General features: G+C 43.3%; 1 protein-coding gene across 3 annotated transcripts in view; it reads right to left on the reverse strand.

Annotated features, from left to right (window-relative positions):
• Positions 1-8,294, reverse strand: part of Plgrkt (plasminogen receptor with a C-terminal lysine) — a 39,123-nt gene extending 30,829 nt beyond the window's left edge. The window contains exons 1-3 of one of the 3 annotated variants that reach the window (XM_008851186.3): positions 8,048-8,294; positions 7,147-7,267; positions 4,270-4,356 (exon numbers count right to left, since the gene is read on the reverse strand). In XM_008851186.3, the coding sequence (XP_008849408.1) occupies positions 4,270-4,356; positions 7,147-7,267; positions 8,048-8,274 (435 nt within the window). In that variant the 5' untranslated portion in view covers positions 8,275-8,294. The remainder of the gene's footprint in view (positions 1-4,269; positions 4,357-7,146; positions 7,268-8,047) is intronic. The other 2 variants (XM_017802733.2, XM_008851187.3) reach the window with 2 other exon arrangements.
• Between the last annotated feature and the right edge of the window lie 6,099 nt (positions 8,295-14,393).

A 14,393-nucleotide genomic window follows, 5' to 3' on the forward strand; every position in this document is an offset into this window, starting at 1 on the left:
AATGAGTTTTTAACCTTTAAAAAAGATCTCCATTTCATTTTAAAATATACTGTTTCTTACAGAAAGACTCACTGTTTTTGCTAATAACACTGATATAAGCTCGTATTTTAAAGTTAACAATAAATTACTATTTCCCATACCAAAAAAAAAAGAAAGCTTGTGTATAGGCACGTGAGTGCAAGTGCCCTCAGAGGCCAGAAGGGGGCGTCAGATCCCCTGGAGTTGGAGTTATAGGAGATTGTGAGCTGCCTGATGATGGATATTTGGAACTGAACTCTGGTCCTCTGGAAGAGCAGCAAATGCTCTTGACTGCTAAGCCTTTTCTCCAGTCCCTTTTTCTATCTATACATTTATTTGGTTCTAGAACAACAAAAAAAAACCTTGTGAGTGCTAGTCAATGACTCTATACCACTCTACACGCATGATAATCCTAGCAATTTTTTTCAGTTTAATTTTTTTATTTTAAAACAGGCTCCTGGGGGTTCAGACTACAAGTGCACACCACCATGCCGGGTTTCTAGTCCTGCCTTCCTTTTCTCTTTCTTCCCTTTCTTCCTCCCTTCTCCCTCCCTCCTTCCCTCCCTCCCCCTCTCTCTCCTTTCTTTTATTCATTTCCAAAACAAAAAGTAGGAATAAATAAAACCCTTGGGATAAGAATCCCAGTTATTAGATTTTTTAAATAAAAGTTTTACTTAATTCTTTTGATTCATTCACCCCTTTCATTGAGATACCATTAAATAGGAAAACAGTCCAAAGGCATGCAGTTACAAGGTAAATTGTGCTTCTCTTTTAAAGGTCTTACAACAGCATCTCATCCCAGTGATCCATTCCACCCTATCACCAAGGTCTTCCGCTCTCCTGGAAATTTCTGGGATGGGAGGTCAAGTTCAGCTTACCTTCACAGGGCACACCTGGTTTCCTACAGCTATTAGACTGTATAAGCTCCTAAACTATGTGGGGATCCAGAAATACTTATGTTAAATTATTTTGGTTGGAAGATGTGCTGTCATGTGATGTAGTTTGAGCACAGTCTGCAGTGAAGAAGAGAAATTAAAGAGCGCTTGAACCAATTCAAGATTCTGCCAGGTAAGTATGAACACATCATACATATAAATATATAATGAAATTGCTGTGTCACATGTTTGTACTGAAAATGCATGGTGACCAGAAGATCTCTCTCATTCATGAACTCGTTCTAGGGCTACAATAAGAGGAAGTGGGGAGAACATGGAAATCACATCCGATCTGCTGAGAACTTCTTGCCCTGTACAACAGCACCCTCTGCTGGACAGAAGTTCCAAGTACTCTCTGCCTTAGTTTGCTAAGGCTGCCAAAAAAGGATCACAAACTAGCTGGTTTAAGCAACAAAAATTTTATTGTCTCAGTTCTGGAAGCTACAAGTCTGAAATTAACATGTTTGCTCCTTGCTAAGCTGTGAGGAGAGCATCTTTCTGTCTATGGCCTCTTTCCTTGGCTTATAAATGACTGCCTTGATATTTAGGGTGCATTTGCCCAAAATATATGATCAAACTTCTTCTTATAAACCATCAATCATATCAGATCAAGACCCACCCTGAGGACCAATTTTAACTTGGTTACCTCTATAAAGATCCCATCTCCAAATAAGGTTGCGTTCTGAGCTACTAGGGTGACGACTCCATCATGTGAATTGTGAGGGGGCTCAATTCAACTAATAATGGCCCTTCAAAGAGAAGTAGTTATTGATCTGTTTCTGAGCTCTTTTTTAAAGTGAATTTTGCTCTGTGGAGACCTTGGGATTCCCAGACATGACATCTCCATTGTGGGGTGGGGCAACTAGGACAAGACAGCTGGTCAAATAAAGGTAATGTGTTTGAAGGCGACCAGTTTCTCCTCTGCGTACAGGGGCAGTAGCCACCACACTGGGAAATGCTTTATCCCCCTTCTTCCATGTGAGACAAAGCTACTGGCTCACCAGGGGCTGCATGGTCAGATACTCCTCTCAGTGCTGGGTTCACCTTCAGCTCAGCTAAGCTGAAAAGTGATGGCTAGTGCTGTTTGACCTCAGTGCAGCCATGGAAAACCCATTCACTGGGATTCACAGGGTGAATTCAAAGCTACTTTCAGGGCTCTAGCCAGGCAACTTACTACCAAGGGCCCTAAATATCCCTGCACATTCTTGATGGGTAGGTCAAGGATGCAAAGCCCTAGCTACTTAGGTCATTTCTGGCTTGTGCTTCAGCAAATAACCAAGCAACTCCCTCCCTGCTCCTCCCTTCGCTTCTCCATGGCTCACTATAAAGCAGATTTCCTCACACTCAGAGCTCTTCAAATGTGACCCAAATCCACTGAGTGTGGAGCACCCACTTAAGCTGGTTCCCATCTCTGTCACCTCCGCGAGCCTTGGGTGCCATGAGGAAGTGACACCATCATGCTCATAATGCTTATACTGTAATTAGCTTCTCTGATGTGAGGTCTCTGGTCTTCTATAACTGACTAACTTGTTAGCTTCCAGTAGAATAAACTCCCCAACCTTCATAGAACCTTCATGGGCTCACAGAGCTGATGTAAGAAAAAAATTCCTGTAGTTTCCACAGGTCTTTCATGAGGCTTCTCTAAGTTTCTGACATTCTGGGCTGATTCCTACACCTAATATGTCATCTTCTCTAGGTCACTCAGCTCTGATACAGTAAGTCATGTGTCCTTCTTTCAGTTTTTCCATTTCTCCAAAAGAAATCACGATCCTGAACAGAAACTCTTGTGTTCTTTAATAGCAGCTGGGTGTGGTGGCACATTCCTATAATCCCAGCACTAAAAAGGCAGATGGGAGGATCAGGAATTCAAAAGGCCATCTTGGGCTACATGCTACATAGTCAGTTTGAAGTCAGTCTGGGCTATATGAAATCTTATCTTAAAAAACAAACAACAGGGGCTGGAGAGATGGCTCAGCGGTTAAGAACACTGGCTGTTCTTGCAGAAGACCCAGGTTCAAATCCCAGCACCCACATGGCAGCTAACAACTGTCCGTAACTCCAGTTCCAGGGGATCCAACGCTGCCTTCTGTCCTCTGCGGGCATTGCATGACATGGGTGCACTTACCTACATGCAGGCAATACACACATACACATAAAATAAAAAATAAATAAAATATTTTAAAAAAAGGTCTTTAACAGCAGCAACACAGCAGCACCTAATACAGAGGCATTGTTGTATTTAATGTGTATAATTTTTACCCCTTACAGCATCTCTCTGAAGGACCTGTTTTTACCTCTAGTAAACAGACCAGGAGACTCAGGGCAGATCATGCAGGGAATTCAGGGTTGACCTGGGATTCACCCAGTTGTCTGGCTTCACTCCTCATTTGTACTTCTAGGGTACTGCCTCAGACTAGGGCCTTTATTGCCCAGAGCCTTTGTCTGAAATTTTAGGAAGACAATTTGGGTCAAACTTTTTAACATTTAATTTTGACTTACATTTTTTTTTTTTAGGTCTTTTTAAGACAGGGTTTCCCCTCAGCTGTCCTAGAACTCATTTTTAAATACTTCAGCAGCTTATACAAGGTAATTCAGCAACTTCCTGTGCTTTGATCTTTTTTTGAGCCATCCATTGTAAAATCCAAAGTGGAGTTTTCACAGTCTATAGACAGTTTCCTATTGTGACTTTCACAACTTATTATTGGGATTAAAAGGCCAAGATTGCAAGATTGTGTCTCTGGAGGCTACAGGGTAGAATCTATTTCCTTGTCTTTTCCAACCTATTAAAACTGTCTGCATCCCTTGGCCTATGGCCCTGACTCTGACTCACACCATCTTCAAAGTCGGTTGTGTGCAACGTAATTTGCATTTGGGTTTTAAGGCTATTTCGACGTGCAATAGTACAGCATCTTCAGAATCGTATTCTCCCCCCTCTTCTTTTAAAAGCCCTTAGGATTACAATGAATCTATATGGGCATTCCAAGATAACAACTCTTTGAATGATCACATTGTAAAGTCCCTTTCCATTTAAAGTCTCGTATTCATAACATATTCACGATTTGTAGGAATTGATATGTATACCTTGGGGGAGGGCATATTCTGTTTATAATATGCTCTAAGCAATTATCTGTACTATGGAAAATTTGATACAGGTATTTGGGTTGGAGACTTGAGCCACTTGCCAGTCATCTACTTCAACTTGTCTTTGAGGATGGAGCCCCAAGAGCATTTTATTTGGGTGTGGAGGGAGTCAAAAAGAACATATTGCTAGGGTGCAGTGCTAGGATAAGAGCATAACAGCATAATTAAAACATACCTGAAGTCGAGCATTCATGAGCATGAACTCCTGCTGATTTTTCATGTTTTCATTCATAGACTTTGAAAATATAAACCCCATCTTGACCTAAAGTGTGAAAATGCAAGGCAACTTTAAATAATATGCTCTTTGTGTCTTAATAAGCTCTGTGCTACCATGCTATGGCAAAGTAAAAAAAAATCTGACCTAGGAACCCAGTGTAAATTCTAACTAGTGTAACCACAGGCATCCTTACCCAACCTGACCATAATTTACTCAGCCAAAGCCATAATCTCTCCCTGCTCTGTGAATACGTTTCCTTACTTCTTCACACTATAAATCTGACATTATCCACCCTCTTACCCTCTGAACAGGTAGACAATAAAACCTTGCATCTGAGGAGGAATGCTTCAAAAGAACATTTTCTCTGTACTTTTTTAAAAAAGTATTTTCTTATGTTTATGTGTTTGTATCTATGTGAATGTGTACCACAGTGTGTGTGGGTGCCCTCAGAGGCCAGAAGAAGGTGTCAAATTCCCTGGAGGTACAGTTATAGGCAGTTGTTCCCAGCCTCTCCACAGGAGTGCTGGGAATTGAACGTGAGTTCTTTTGAAGAGTAGGAAGTACTCTTAGCCACTGAGCCATCTCTCCAGCCCCATCTCTGTGTTTCTTGAACTTGTATTTGAAGATTAGGGGTCTCAACATCAGCATATCAATACTGTTCCTGCAACCTGCCATGATCCTGTCCCTCTTTGACACACCCCTATTTCCCCCCACTCACAGTTGCCATTCCTTAGCTGTCTTCCAGCTTCACCTTTAGTCTCTCCAAGTCCCTGAGGTTCTCAAAAGTTGGAAAAGATAAGGATGCTTACACACCCTTGGAAATATACTTTTAAAAAAATCTCTCTGTATGTGTATGGTATAGGTACACGTTTACCTGTGTAAATGTGGGTGGGTGTGTGCCACAGCACATGTGTGGAGGTCAGAGGGGATTCAAACTCAGGACTTCATGCTTTCGTGTCATGTGCTTTACCCACTAAGCCATCTCAGCCCATAGATTCACTTTTAAAAAGCATTTTATTATTACTCTGTATTTTATTTTATGTGTTTTGCTTGCACGTCTGTAGGTACACCATGTGCATGCAGTGCCCACAGATGCCAGAAGAGGGTGTTGGATCCCCTGGAACTGGAGTTACAGATGATTGTTAGATGCCATGTGGTTGCTGGGAATTGAACCCAGGTCCTCTGGAAGAACAGTAAGTGTTCTTAACCACTGCGCCATCTCTCCAGCCACCATAGATACATTTTTTTTGGGGGGGGGGTCTTTTTGAGACAGGGTCTCTCTGTAGCCCTAGCTGTCCTGAAACTCACTTTGTAGACCAGGTTGGCCTTGAACTCACAGAGATCCGCCTGCCTCTGCCTCCCGAGTGCTGGGATTAAAGGCGTGTGCCACCAGATACATTTTTAAAATGACTACATTGTACAGATTTTCTTCTACTTACAACAGAAGTTAACACCCAATAAACTCATGGTAAGTTGGAAACATTGAGGAAATGCATTTAGTACATCTAACCTTCCAAATACCATGGTTAGCTTAGCCTACCTTAAATGTGCTCAGAACACTTACATTAGCCCATAATTTAGACACAAACCCATTTTATAACAAAGTGTTCAATATCTCATGTAATTTATTGAATATTATAATAAAGTAAAAATCAGAATAATCATTCTGTTTTACCAGCCTAGGAAATGATTAAAATTCAAAATTTGAAGATTTTTTTTTTTATGAATACATATTGCCTTTGTACCATCATAAGTTAAAAAATTGTAACTCAAGCCATTCTCCCAGTCAGGGACCATTGCCACTCTCTATCTAGTTATCTTACCTGAGAAGTATTTAAGTGGGCTATCAACTCTACACGGGTCTGAACTTCAAATTCTGTTCTTAATCCAATTGAGTATGTGCAGAAGACGTTTAGTTGGTTCTTAATTTTACTTTCAGATGACTGTAAAACCCAGGGAAACATCACAGCTTCTCTACTTTCCCTGCTGTTGTTGGCCCCTTTCTTTAGCCGGCTGTTTAACACCCTCACATCAGGGTAGCCAATCTCAATGCTTTACAAATATTCTGAGGGAAGTTTGGACAGCAAGCAACCTTTTCTACATTCTTCCTAATACTGGGTTTGGGCTGAGAAAATGAGTGGGGAGAGCAAGGGTATTTCATGTCAACTGAAATGGGTATCGCTGCTAATAGGGCTCCACAAGAGTATGGAGGCTTCCATTGACTTCTCTGGATTCAGACCAAGAACACACCATGAAATTACATGGCATCTGGAGCCAGAGCCAGCTTCAAAGCTGAGCACAGGGCACAGGCTGAACTTCGTACTCAGAAGCAGAGCCCTGAGGCCTGCAAGGTCATGAGGGCTCCCTCCCTGTCTGCCATTGTCCCATTCAGCACCCTATGAACAGAGCCAGAGGACAGACAGGGAAGAGGGGAGGTTCTAGCATTTTGCTCCCATTCTCTAAGTGTTGACAGCTCTTTCAAATTCTTTCCAACAGCCAGCCAAAGCTTGCAGGAGAAAAATATCATCCATCCCGACAGTTTGCAGAAAGCAGAAATGATTTAACACAAGGAAAACTTTGGCTCAGGCCCCTCACCCTTCCTTTTTTGTCTTCTGCATGTAGGAGTGGATGATTTTAACTTTTACATCTGCTGTAAACATCTACAAAGAAATCAACTGTCCTCTAGTCTCTACACATGCAGATGTGAACCCTTCAGGGCATTTCTGTTTATAAAGGGGTGGTGGGGGGTGAGCTTTCTCTTAAGGTAGTAGTGGGACAATTCTCATGTCAACCATGTAGAGAAAAGAAACCTACAAAGTTAGGGTTTAGGCTTACCTCTTTCTGGGTCTCCTCTGTTGGACGTAGACTTTGAATGTGTTGGAAGAAACTTCTAGGTAGAAGGGTTAAAGGTTGAGAGGCCAAGCAGGAAGAAGCGCAGCCCTCTGGGAGACCAGACCTGCAAATGAGTACCACACCTGGTAACTTCACCCTGGTGCACAGCAGTGTTTCCAACACCCTCTCCTTTCCTTTCACTAAGTCATCTCAGGCCTTCCTTAGTGTGTTCAAAATACCCTCAGGTTTCTTTCTCTCCCTCACAAAATATTATCAGCAAATAAACAAGAGTGACCTAGCAACAGAAAAAAACTTTGATTTCACTCATTTGTAAAAGGTAAGTTTTTTTTTTTTTTTTTTTTTTTTTTTTTTTTAAGTCCAACTTTATCCCGGGTAACATGTGTGTCTCTGAGGGCTCAAAATATGGATGTGGGTCCCTTCTGCACCTGAGGTTTTAGAGGGGAGTTTTAATTCTCCAGCCCTCACAGCCTGGCAACAGATTACTATGGGAAGGTGTGTTTCTGGGGAAGTGTTAATTGTACAAATCTCAGACAGACTTTCTCTGGTCACTCTGGAAACCAAGATTTGATTTTGAGAGAGAGCGAAAGAATTTTATGACTTCTGTCATTCACATTTCTGCATTGATTTATTACCTGGTTACAAAATCACAATCATTTTCAATAAATCTTCGAGACCATTTTCCTTTGCAAACTTCAACATGAAGAAGCACATAGCCTCAGGGAGGTTTTTGTGATCACATCCTCTTGCTCTTTGGACCTAATTACTGTAATTTAGGTATTCCCCTTAAAGATGTCCGGTTTCCACCCACAGCACTCTGCCGACTTTTCCCAACTTGATGACAATGCTAGGAGAAATCAAGCCGACGGAACCTGATTGGCAATACCTGTCACCCCAGGGGCTGCAGGAGAGCCCAGAGTCCCGGCGCCCAGTACGGCCTCGCCAGCCACGTGGCCGCGCCCACGCACCCTCCCCGCCGCGGGACGCACTCACGGGACTCGGTGCGGGGCTGGGTGACCGCTGCAGAGGCCTCCAGTCCCTGCTCCTTCGGATCACGGTGGAGACAGGGCCTTGCGGGCAGAGCCTGGGGATTGGCTCGCCCTGACAGTGCATTGAGAGCTTCAGCCAATCAGTGTGGCCTTTGTCTTCCTTAAAGGCCCTGCTTCCCCGGCAAAGGCAGGGATGTCCTTCCGGTGCAGGTGCCTTGGGGCGGGAGGTGGGTGGGGCAGATCAAAGCGGCAAATTCAAAGCCGCCTGGGCCCTGCTGGATGCATTTGAGGAAAGCTGAGGAAGCACAATGGAAATCACAACGGAGTTTCTGCATTACCATATTTCTCTCCTGCTGCAGAGGGGATGAGCATTCTTTTCACTCCCACCAACAATGTCTATCTTGAGTAAATTAAGTCTTCCCAGCCTCTCTGAGAGAACCTCTGAGGACTATTACTACCACTCTATCCTTTCCTACCAAATAGGTTGGGAAAACAGCATAAGCTTCACAGGCCTCTGGCCTTTAGGAAGGGTCCTGCCTTAGCCCTGGCAGACACCACACGTGGTGATTTGAAAGAGGTGTCCCCATAGGCTCAAGTATTTGAACACTTGGTCAGTTGGTGGCCCTGTTTGTTAGATTTTTGGAAAATAAAAGGAAAGATAGAGGAGTAAGGAGACAAGAAACCAGAGCCAGACCTGCTACAGGCAAGGAATATATCTTCCTTTATTCAAAGAAACAGTGAGAGGTAGAGGCTGTCTGCGGGAAACCAAGCATCCACAACTAGACAAACAGATGGGGGGGCTGTTACCAGGGGTTACCGGGGTTGTGGGACACAACTACCACAACTACACTTAGTGGGGAGTCGAGTTAGTGCCCTGGCTTAAAGATCTCCTTCTCAAGATTATTTACCCAGGAACTGGCTGGAGTGTTATCTATGGCCTTAGAGGAGACAGGTGAGCTCCACAAACATTTCCTCTCAGGCTTGAGGAGTGACCAACTGATAAGGGATGAGCAGAGCCAGGTCTTTAATCTATAGCTGTTAGGTCACTTTGTATTTTTACAATTTAGAGCCTTTCAGCCACTCTGATGGTTTTTATGCCTTTATGGCTTCCTTCCTCTAATGAAGCTCATGATTTTTCTGAGGTTCACATATTCTATCACCTTTGTGAATGTTCAGGAGGTGTGATCTTACTGGAGGAAGCCTGTCACTGAGGGGAAGGTTTGATAGCTCATAGCCACTACCCAGTTCAAGTTTAGCTCTCTCTGCTTCCTGAGCCTGCTTGAAGACGTGAACTCTCAGCCTTCTGCTCTGCCTCCTGCCCTGCCTCCCCCACCATGATGGACTCTAGTCCCTCTGAAACAATAAACCCAAATTAACTCTTCTATAATACCTTGTTCATGGTGTTTTATCACAGCAACAGGAAAGTAACTAATATACCACATCAGTAGAGAAAGTGTCCGTTGTCTCCCAGGTCCCAACCCCTAGGCCTGCTGAGAAAATAAAAAAAAAGGAAACTAGGCGCCATGAGTGCTCAGGGGCCCACAGCCCACTTGTTAAAACTTAACAAAAACCAGAACCAGCCTTATCAAAAGGCTGCAGGACAGGCAGGCGTCGGTCAAGCCTCACAGATGAAGCCATAAACAAGACAGAACTCCTGACCACCCTGGGGGCCCGATACCAGGAAATCTTTAGAAAACGTCTGTGCTTCTGAGGTCACCTCCCATTTAGCAATCCTATTTCCCCTCAGCCCCGGACCTTACCCCATACCCCTGCATACCTTTGAAATTACTGGTAAAATTACTATGTGTGTTTGAAATTAACCAATAACCGCGTTTCTGCTTCTGTACCCTGCTTCTGCCTTATAAAAACCCCCTGAACTCAACCTGGGGCGCGCAAGTCCTCCGAGGAGACTTTGTGCCCACAGGTACCTGTGTCCTGAATAAACCTCTTGCTGTTGCAACCCAAAGGCCGTGACTTGTCCTCCGTGGTTTCACTCTTACACTGCCTCCATACCCTCAGCTTCAGGCCTCAGTATTCTGGCCTGTTTCCAGAGAGAAATTATACCTTCAACTGAATGATTAGCTGATCAGAACTTTAATGATTGTGGAGAGGTTAAAATATTGCAGGCCCAGAGTCTAATTACAGTTTGTCTTGGGCTCTCTTTAGCCCCCTAAATAACCATTCCTTGCTCACCTCTGTGTTGGACCTAACATCCTGTGACTGACAGATTCAAACCTTTTGGATTGCATTTGCAAAACCCTAGCTTCTACCAAACCAAAAGGCTAATAGGGTCAGCATCTGAGGCCTAGAGCAGAGGTTTCTCTGTTTTTCTCCAACCCACCTATTTAATATTTCCATCAATATATTTGAAAAGTTCCTTGATTTGTGACTTTCTTTGTTCTGTTACTATAAAAACTTCATCAAACTGTTACCGTATTAGAAAATGGAATTTGGGATAACCTAAATGTGTGTTCCTGGGCCATGGTCACTCATATTTGACTCCAGAGTAAACTAACTCTTGTGCCCTGACGTGAGAATTGTGTTTTTGTGTTGAGAGGTCCTACATTCCAAACATTATTTGTACAATGGCTGGATGGGGAAACTTCAGCAGCATCGTTTCCATATGTGGGAGCAGGTGTAAAACCATACAGAGCTTTTACTTTTGAAGGGAAGTCAGTTGATCCTTGAGGCAGGGAATAGTGGTCACATACTCAGACAAATGCGAACACATCTGGATTCAATTTTCGCTCTGTCACTGTCACCTTTCACCTTATCGCCTTCATCTGCAATAGAACTACAGCCATCTAATTATTGTGTTGTGAGGGCTAAATAAGATAATCCATTTAGACAGGGACACTGTATAGTGCCTGGCATATAGCAGTCGATAAACAATAATAACTGGTCACAGTGGGGAGCTGCTAATAACAATAGACTTGAAGAGACCAGGGAGAGGGAACAGTTACTAAAGCAGGTGTGAGCTGGAGCTATAGGAATGAATTCCAATAGGAAGCATGTTGTTCAGTAGAGGAAGCAGCCAGTCCTCACCTTTCAGAGAAGCTGAGATTGGATGTTCCTGAAAAAGGCAACCAAGAATCCCCAAGAGTCTATCTGCTTTGCCACCTGGCCCAAAGCAGGGATAATGAAGAAGAAAGATCCCCTTCTCTGTCTCCTATAATCCAACATCCTGCTGGGATCTTTCATTGGCTGGATCTACTAGGAAAGCAGAACATGGGGAGCCAGATTACTGCAATCTGTAATGGTCAGTCTTCTAAACACAATGGTCAGAGAGAAGAGAAAATAACCAATATAACATTTCAGTGACATTGGATTTGGCATGTCTGGAAGTCCTGATTCAAAAGGAAGAAACATTTCCACTTCAGGCCCAGCATAGTTCGACTGACTTGGAAGCTGAACTGCCCTCAGGTCCCTCACAGTGATTTAATTGAGATGATTGGTCCCAATATCAAAAGGACATTTCATTGCACCTATACAGTGAAGGCTGAGAGAACTATGCACAATCCCAGAGATCCCCTGGGCACCTCTTAAATCCTCCCTGAATAGTACCAGTGTTCACTAGATAGCCTTAGCAAATCAATAAGACCAAAATTGCTTAAATTTCAGACTATGCAGAAATTAAAGTGTGCTACCACTAAATTCAGACCTACCAAGGTGCTCGCAGAAGGGAGAAGAAACATGAGCAAGTGAGTAGAAGGCCATGATTATCAGTCTAAGCCTTATAAAAAGCTTGAGCCAGGAATTGCAGTAGCTCTGCTCATAAAATATTATTTCTTCCCTGCCCTTTTTTCCCCTATTACCTTGCATAAAGAGTAATAGTCAGTGGGGGCTCAGTGGTTAAGAGCACTGACTGCTCTTGCAGAGAACCCTGATTCCATTCCCACCACTCCCAGCACCCATATGGCGGCTAACTGGAGTCCATAACTCCAGTTCTAGGGGATCTGATGCCCTCTTCTGACTTCTGTGGGCATTGCACAACATGGGTGTACTTACACACATGCAGGCAATACACTCATATACATAAATTAAAAATAATAAAATATTTCATATTAAAAAAGAGTAATAGTCAAGACAAATACAATTTCATTTCTAGGTTATAATATACCTGAATTAGCATTTGCTCTAGGAAATAGAAAATATGGTGGCTAAAGGAACTTACAGAAAACCAGAGTCAGACATCGTAGTTAAAGGGAAATGTTAACCTTTCTTTTGCTGTGACCTAAAGACCTGACAGAACAGTTTAAGGAAGGAAGGGCTTGTTTTGGCTCATGAATTTAGAGTTCAGTCTCTGGCAGGAAGGGCTTAGCAGAGTTCAAGGAAGCTCTTCCTGGGAAGCAGAGGAAGAATGCAGGCTGGAGCCAGAGGCAATTAAAACCTTCAGATGTTCATCCCTAGTGATCTATTTCTGCCAACCAGGCTCCACCTCCTAAAGTCTTTTCAGGCTTCAAGATAAGGCCACAAGCTGAAGATTGAGTATTCAAATAGGAGCCTAGAGACAGTTCAGACTTAAACCATAACAAAGGGTCAAAAAAAAAAAGAAAAAAAAAGATTTTATTTAGGAACCAGAGATTTAGGACAGGAAAGAACTTCAGTGTAGAATTGGGTTCAGTTCCAAATACATCAAGGACCTGGGGTGGGGGATTTATAGCTAAGAAGAAGGAGCAGTCACCGCATTTAAAAAAAAAAAAAAAAGATTACTAAACGGAGACATCAAAGTTAGAGAGGGACCTTGCTAAACTGACCTAACAGGATTCTCTTGAAGATGATCAGAACTACCTGAGAGATGGTAGAAGGTGAGGAATTTGATCAGACACTGAAGGTGCTCAGATACCTAGGGTAGGGAGAGTTTTCTCTAACTTGCCTGTAGGACTCCTACAAGAACACAGAAGTCCAAGTTCAAAGTCTAACCAAAGAAAGGGCTTAGAGAAGCCCAACTGAAGTTCAGTTGAGGATTGCACCTTGTCACACTCTGTGACTCCTACCTGTGTGGGATCAATTTCTCTTCATCTGAGCTAAGGGCAAGAGTGAATGCTGGTGGCAACGCAGGCAGACTCTCTGGGTCACCCGCTTGCCTTCTCTTGTGTATGTTCTCCTCCCTCTATGTTGACTATGTCCCAGAAATGATCTCGTTGCCTCAGTTCTCCTCAGCTGGTTTCCACTTGGGTTTGGACATCTGTGGCTCATACAGGAGATGAGAAGCAGGAGGGAAAAGATGTTGGGTATGTTTCCTCCATTTTCTCTAAGGCTGAGGATCTGGTGGTAGTTGTGGCTACCACTGTGGCTCTAGCTTACTGGGATGTGGATATGCTTTCCTTTCTCACCCCATAGCCTAGAGGTGGCCCAAGCTTTCCACTTTTGCTAGACTCTAGATGCCTCTACCTAATTACCCTCTTAGCCCAGTCCACACCCTTTTACATATTGTCTTCACTAATATCTCCCTTACCCAACCAGCTGAGCAAAATTCCCATTCCTTCTGGGAAAAAGTACTTCTAAATAATGCTGTTGGGGACAAAAAATAAAATACCTTGATGAATGCTGTAAGAACTCTGCATTTTGATAGAAAACTCTGTTTAAAACGTTGATTTAGATTTACTTGCTAGCTTGCCTGTTCTGCCTGATTGTATCTACCACACATGGATGATTAACCTAGTTGAAATGTTAAGAATTGAAGTGCTGTAAACCTCCTTCCTGGACCCTGGACCCCTGACTCAGTTGATTTACAATGTGTCCTGTAGGCCTGTTTGCACATACCAGATAACCGATAAGGAACAAAAGAGGGAGGTTGCGCCAGGCTTACACCAGATCTACCCTTCCTGGAAAAGATGTTTAACCGAAACTATAGCTTTTAGAAGATGATTGATTAAAGTGTCTGCTGAGGAATGCTTTTTGTGTAATGACTGTGTGGGCCTATATAATCTGTACCTGAAACTGAATGGGGGTCGATCATTCTGACCAGACTTGCATGTCTTGGGAAGCCAATCGGCCCCAGCTAGCTGGAAAAGTAAAGACTCTGCTTGATTTTTACATTTCCAATCCCATGTGTTTGTTACCTGGAGGGGACCCATCGAGTCACGGACCCTAACAATGCATATATTTTAAACTGTGCACACACATTAGCAATCCTCTTTGGACTGGGGAGATGGTTCAGTGGGTAAAGTGTCTGCTGTTCAAGGACAAGGACTGAGTTTGGATCCCCAGAACTCACCCACACAAAAAGCCAGGTGACCT

This window comes from Nannospalax galili, unplaced genomic scaffold (genome assembly GCF_000622305.1).
Source record: "Nannospalax galili isolate Female #2095 unplaced genomic scaffold, S.galili_v1.0 scaffold86, whole genome shotgun sequence".
Classification (NCBI taxonomy): domain Eukaryota; kingdom Metazoa; phylum Chordata; class Mammalia; order Rodentia; family Spalacidae; genus Nannospalax; species Nannospalax galili.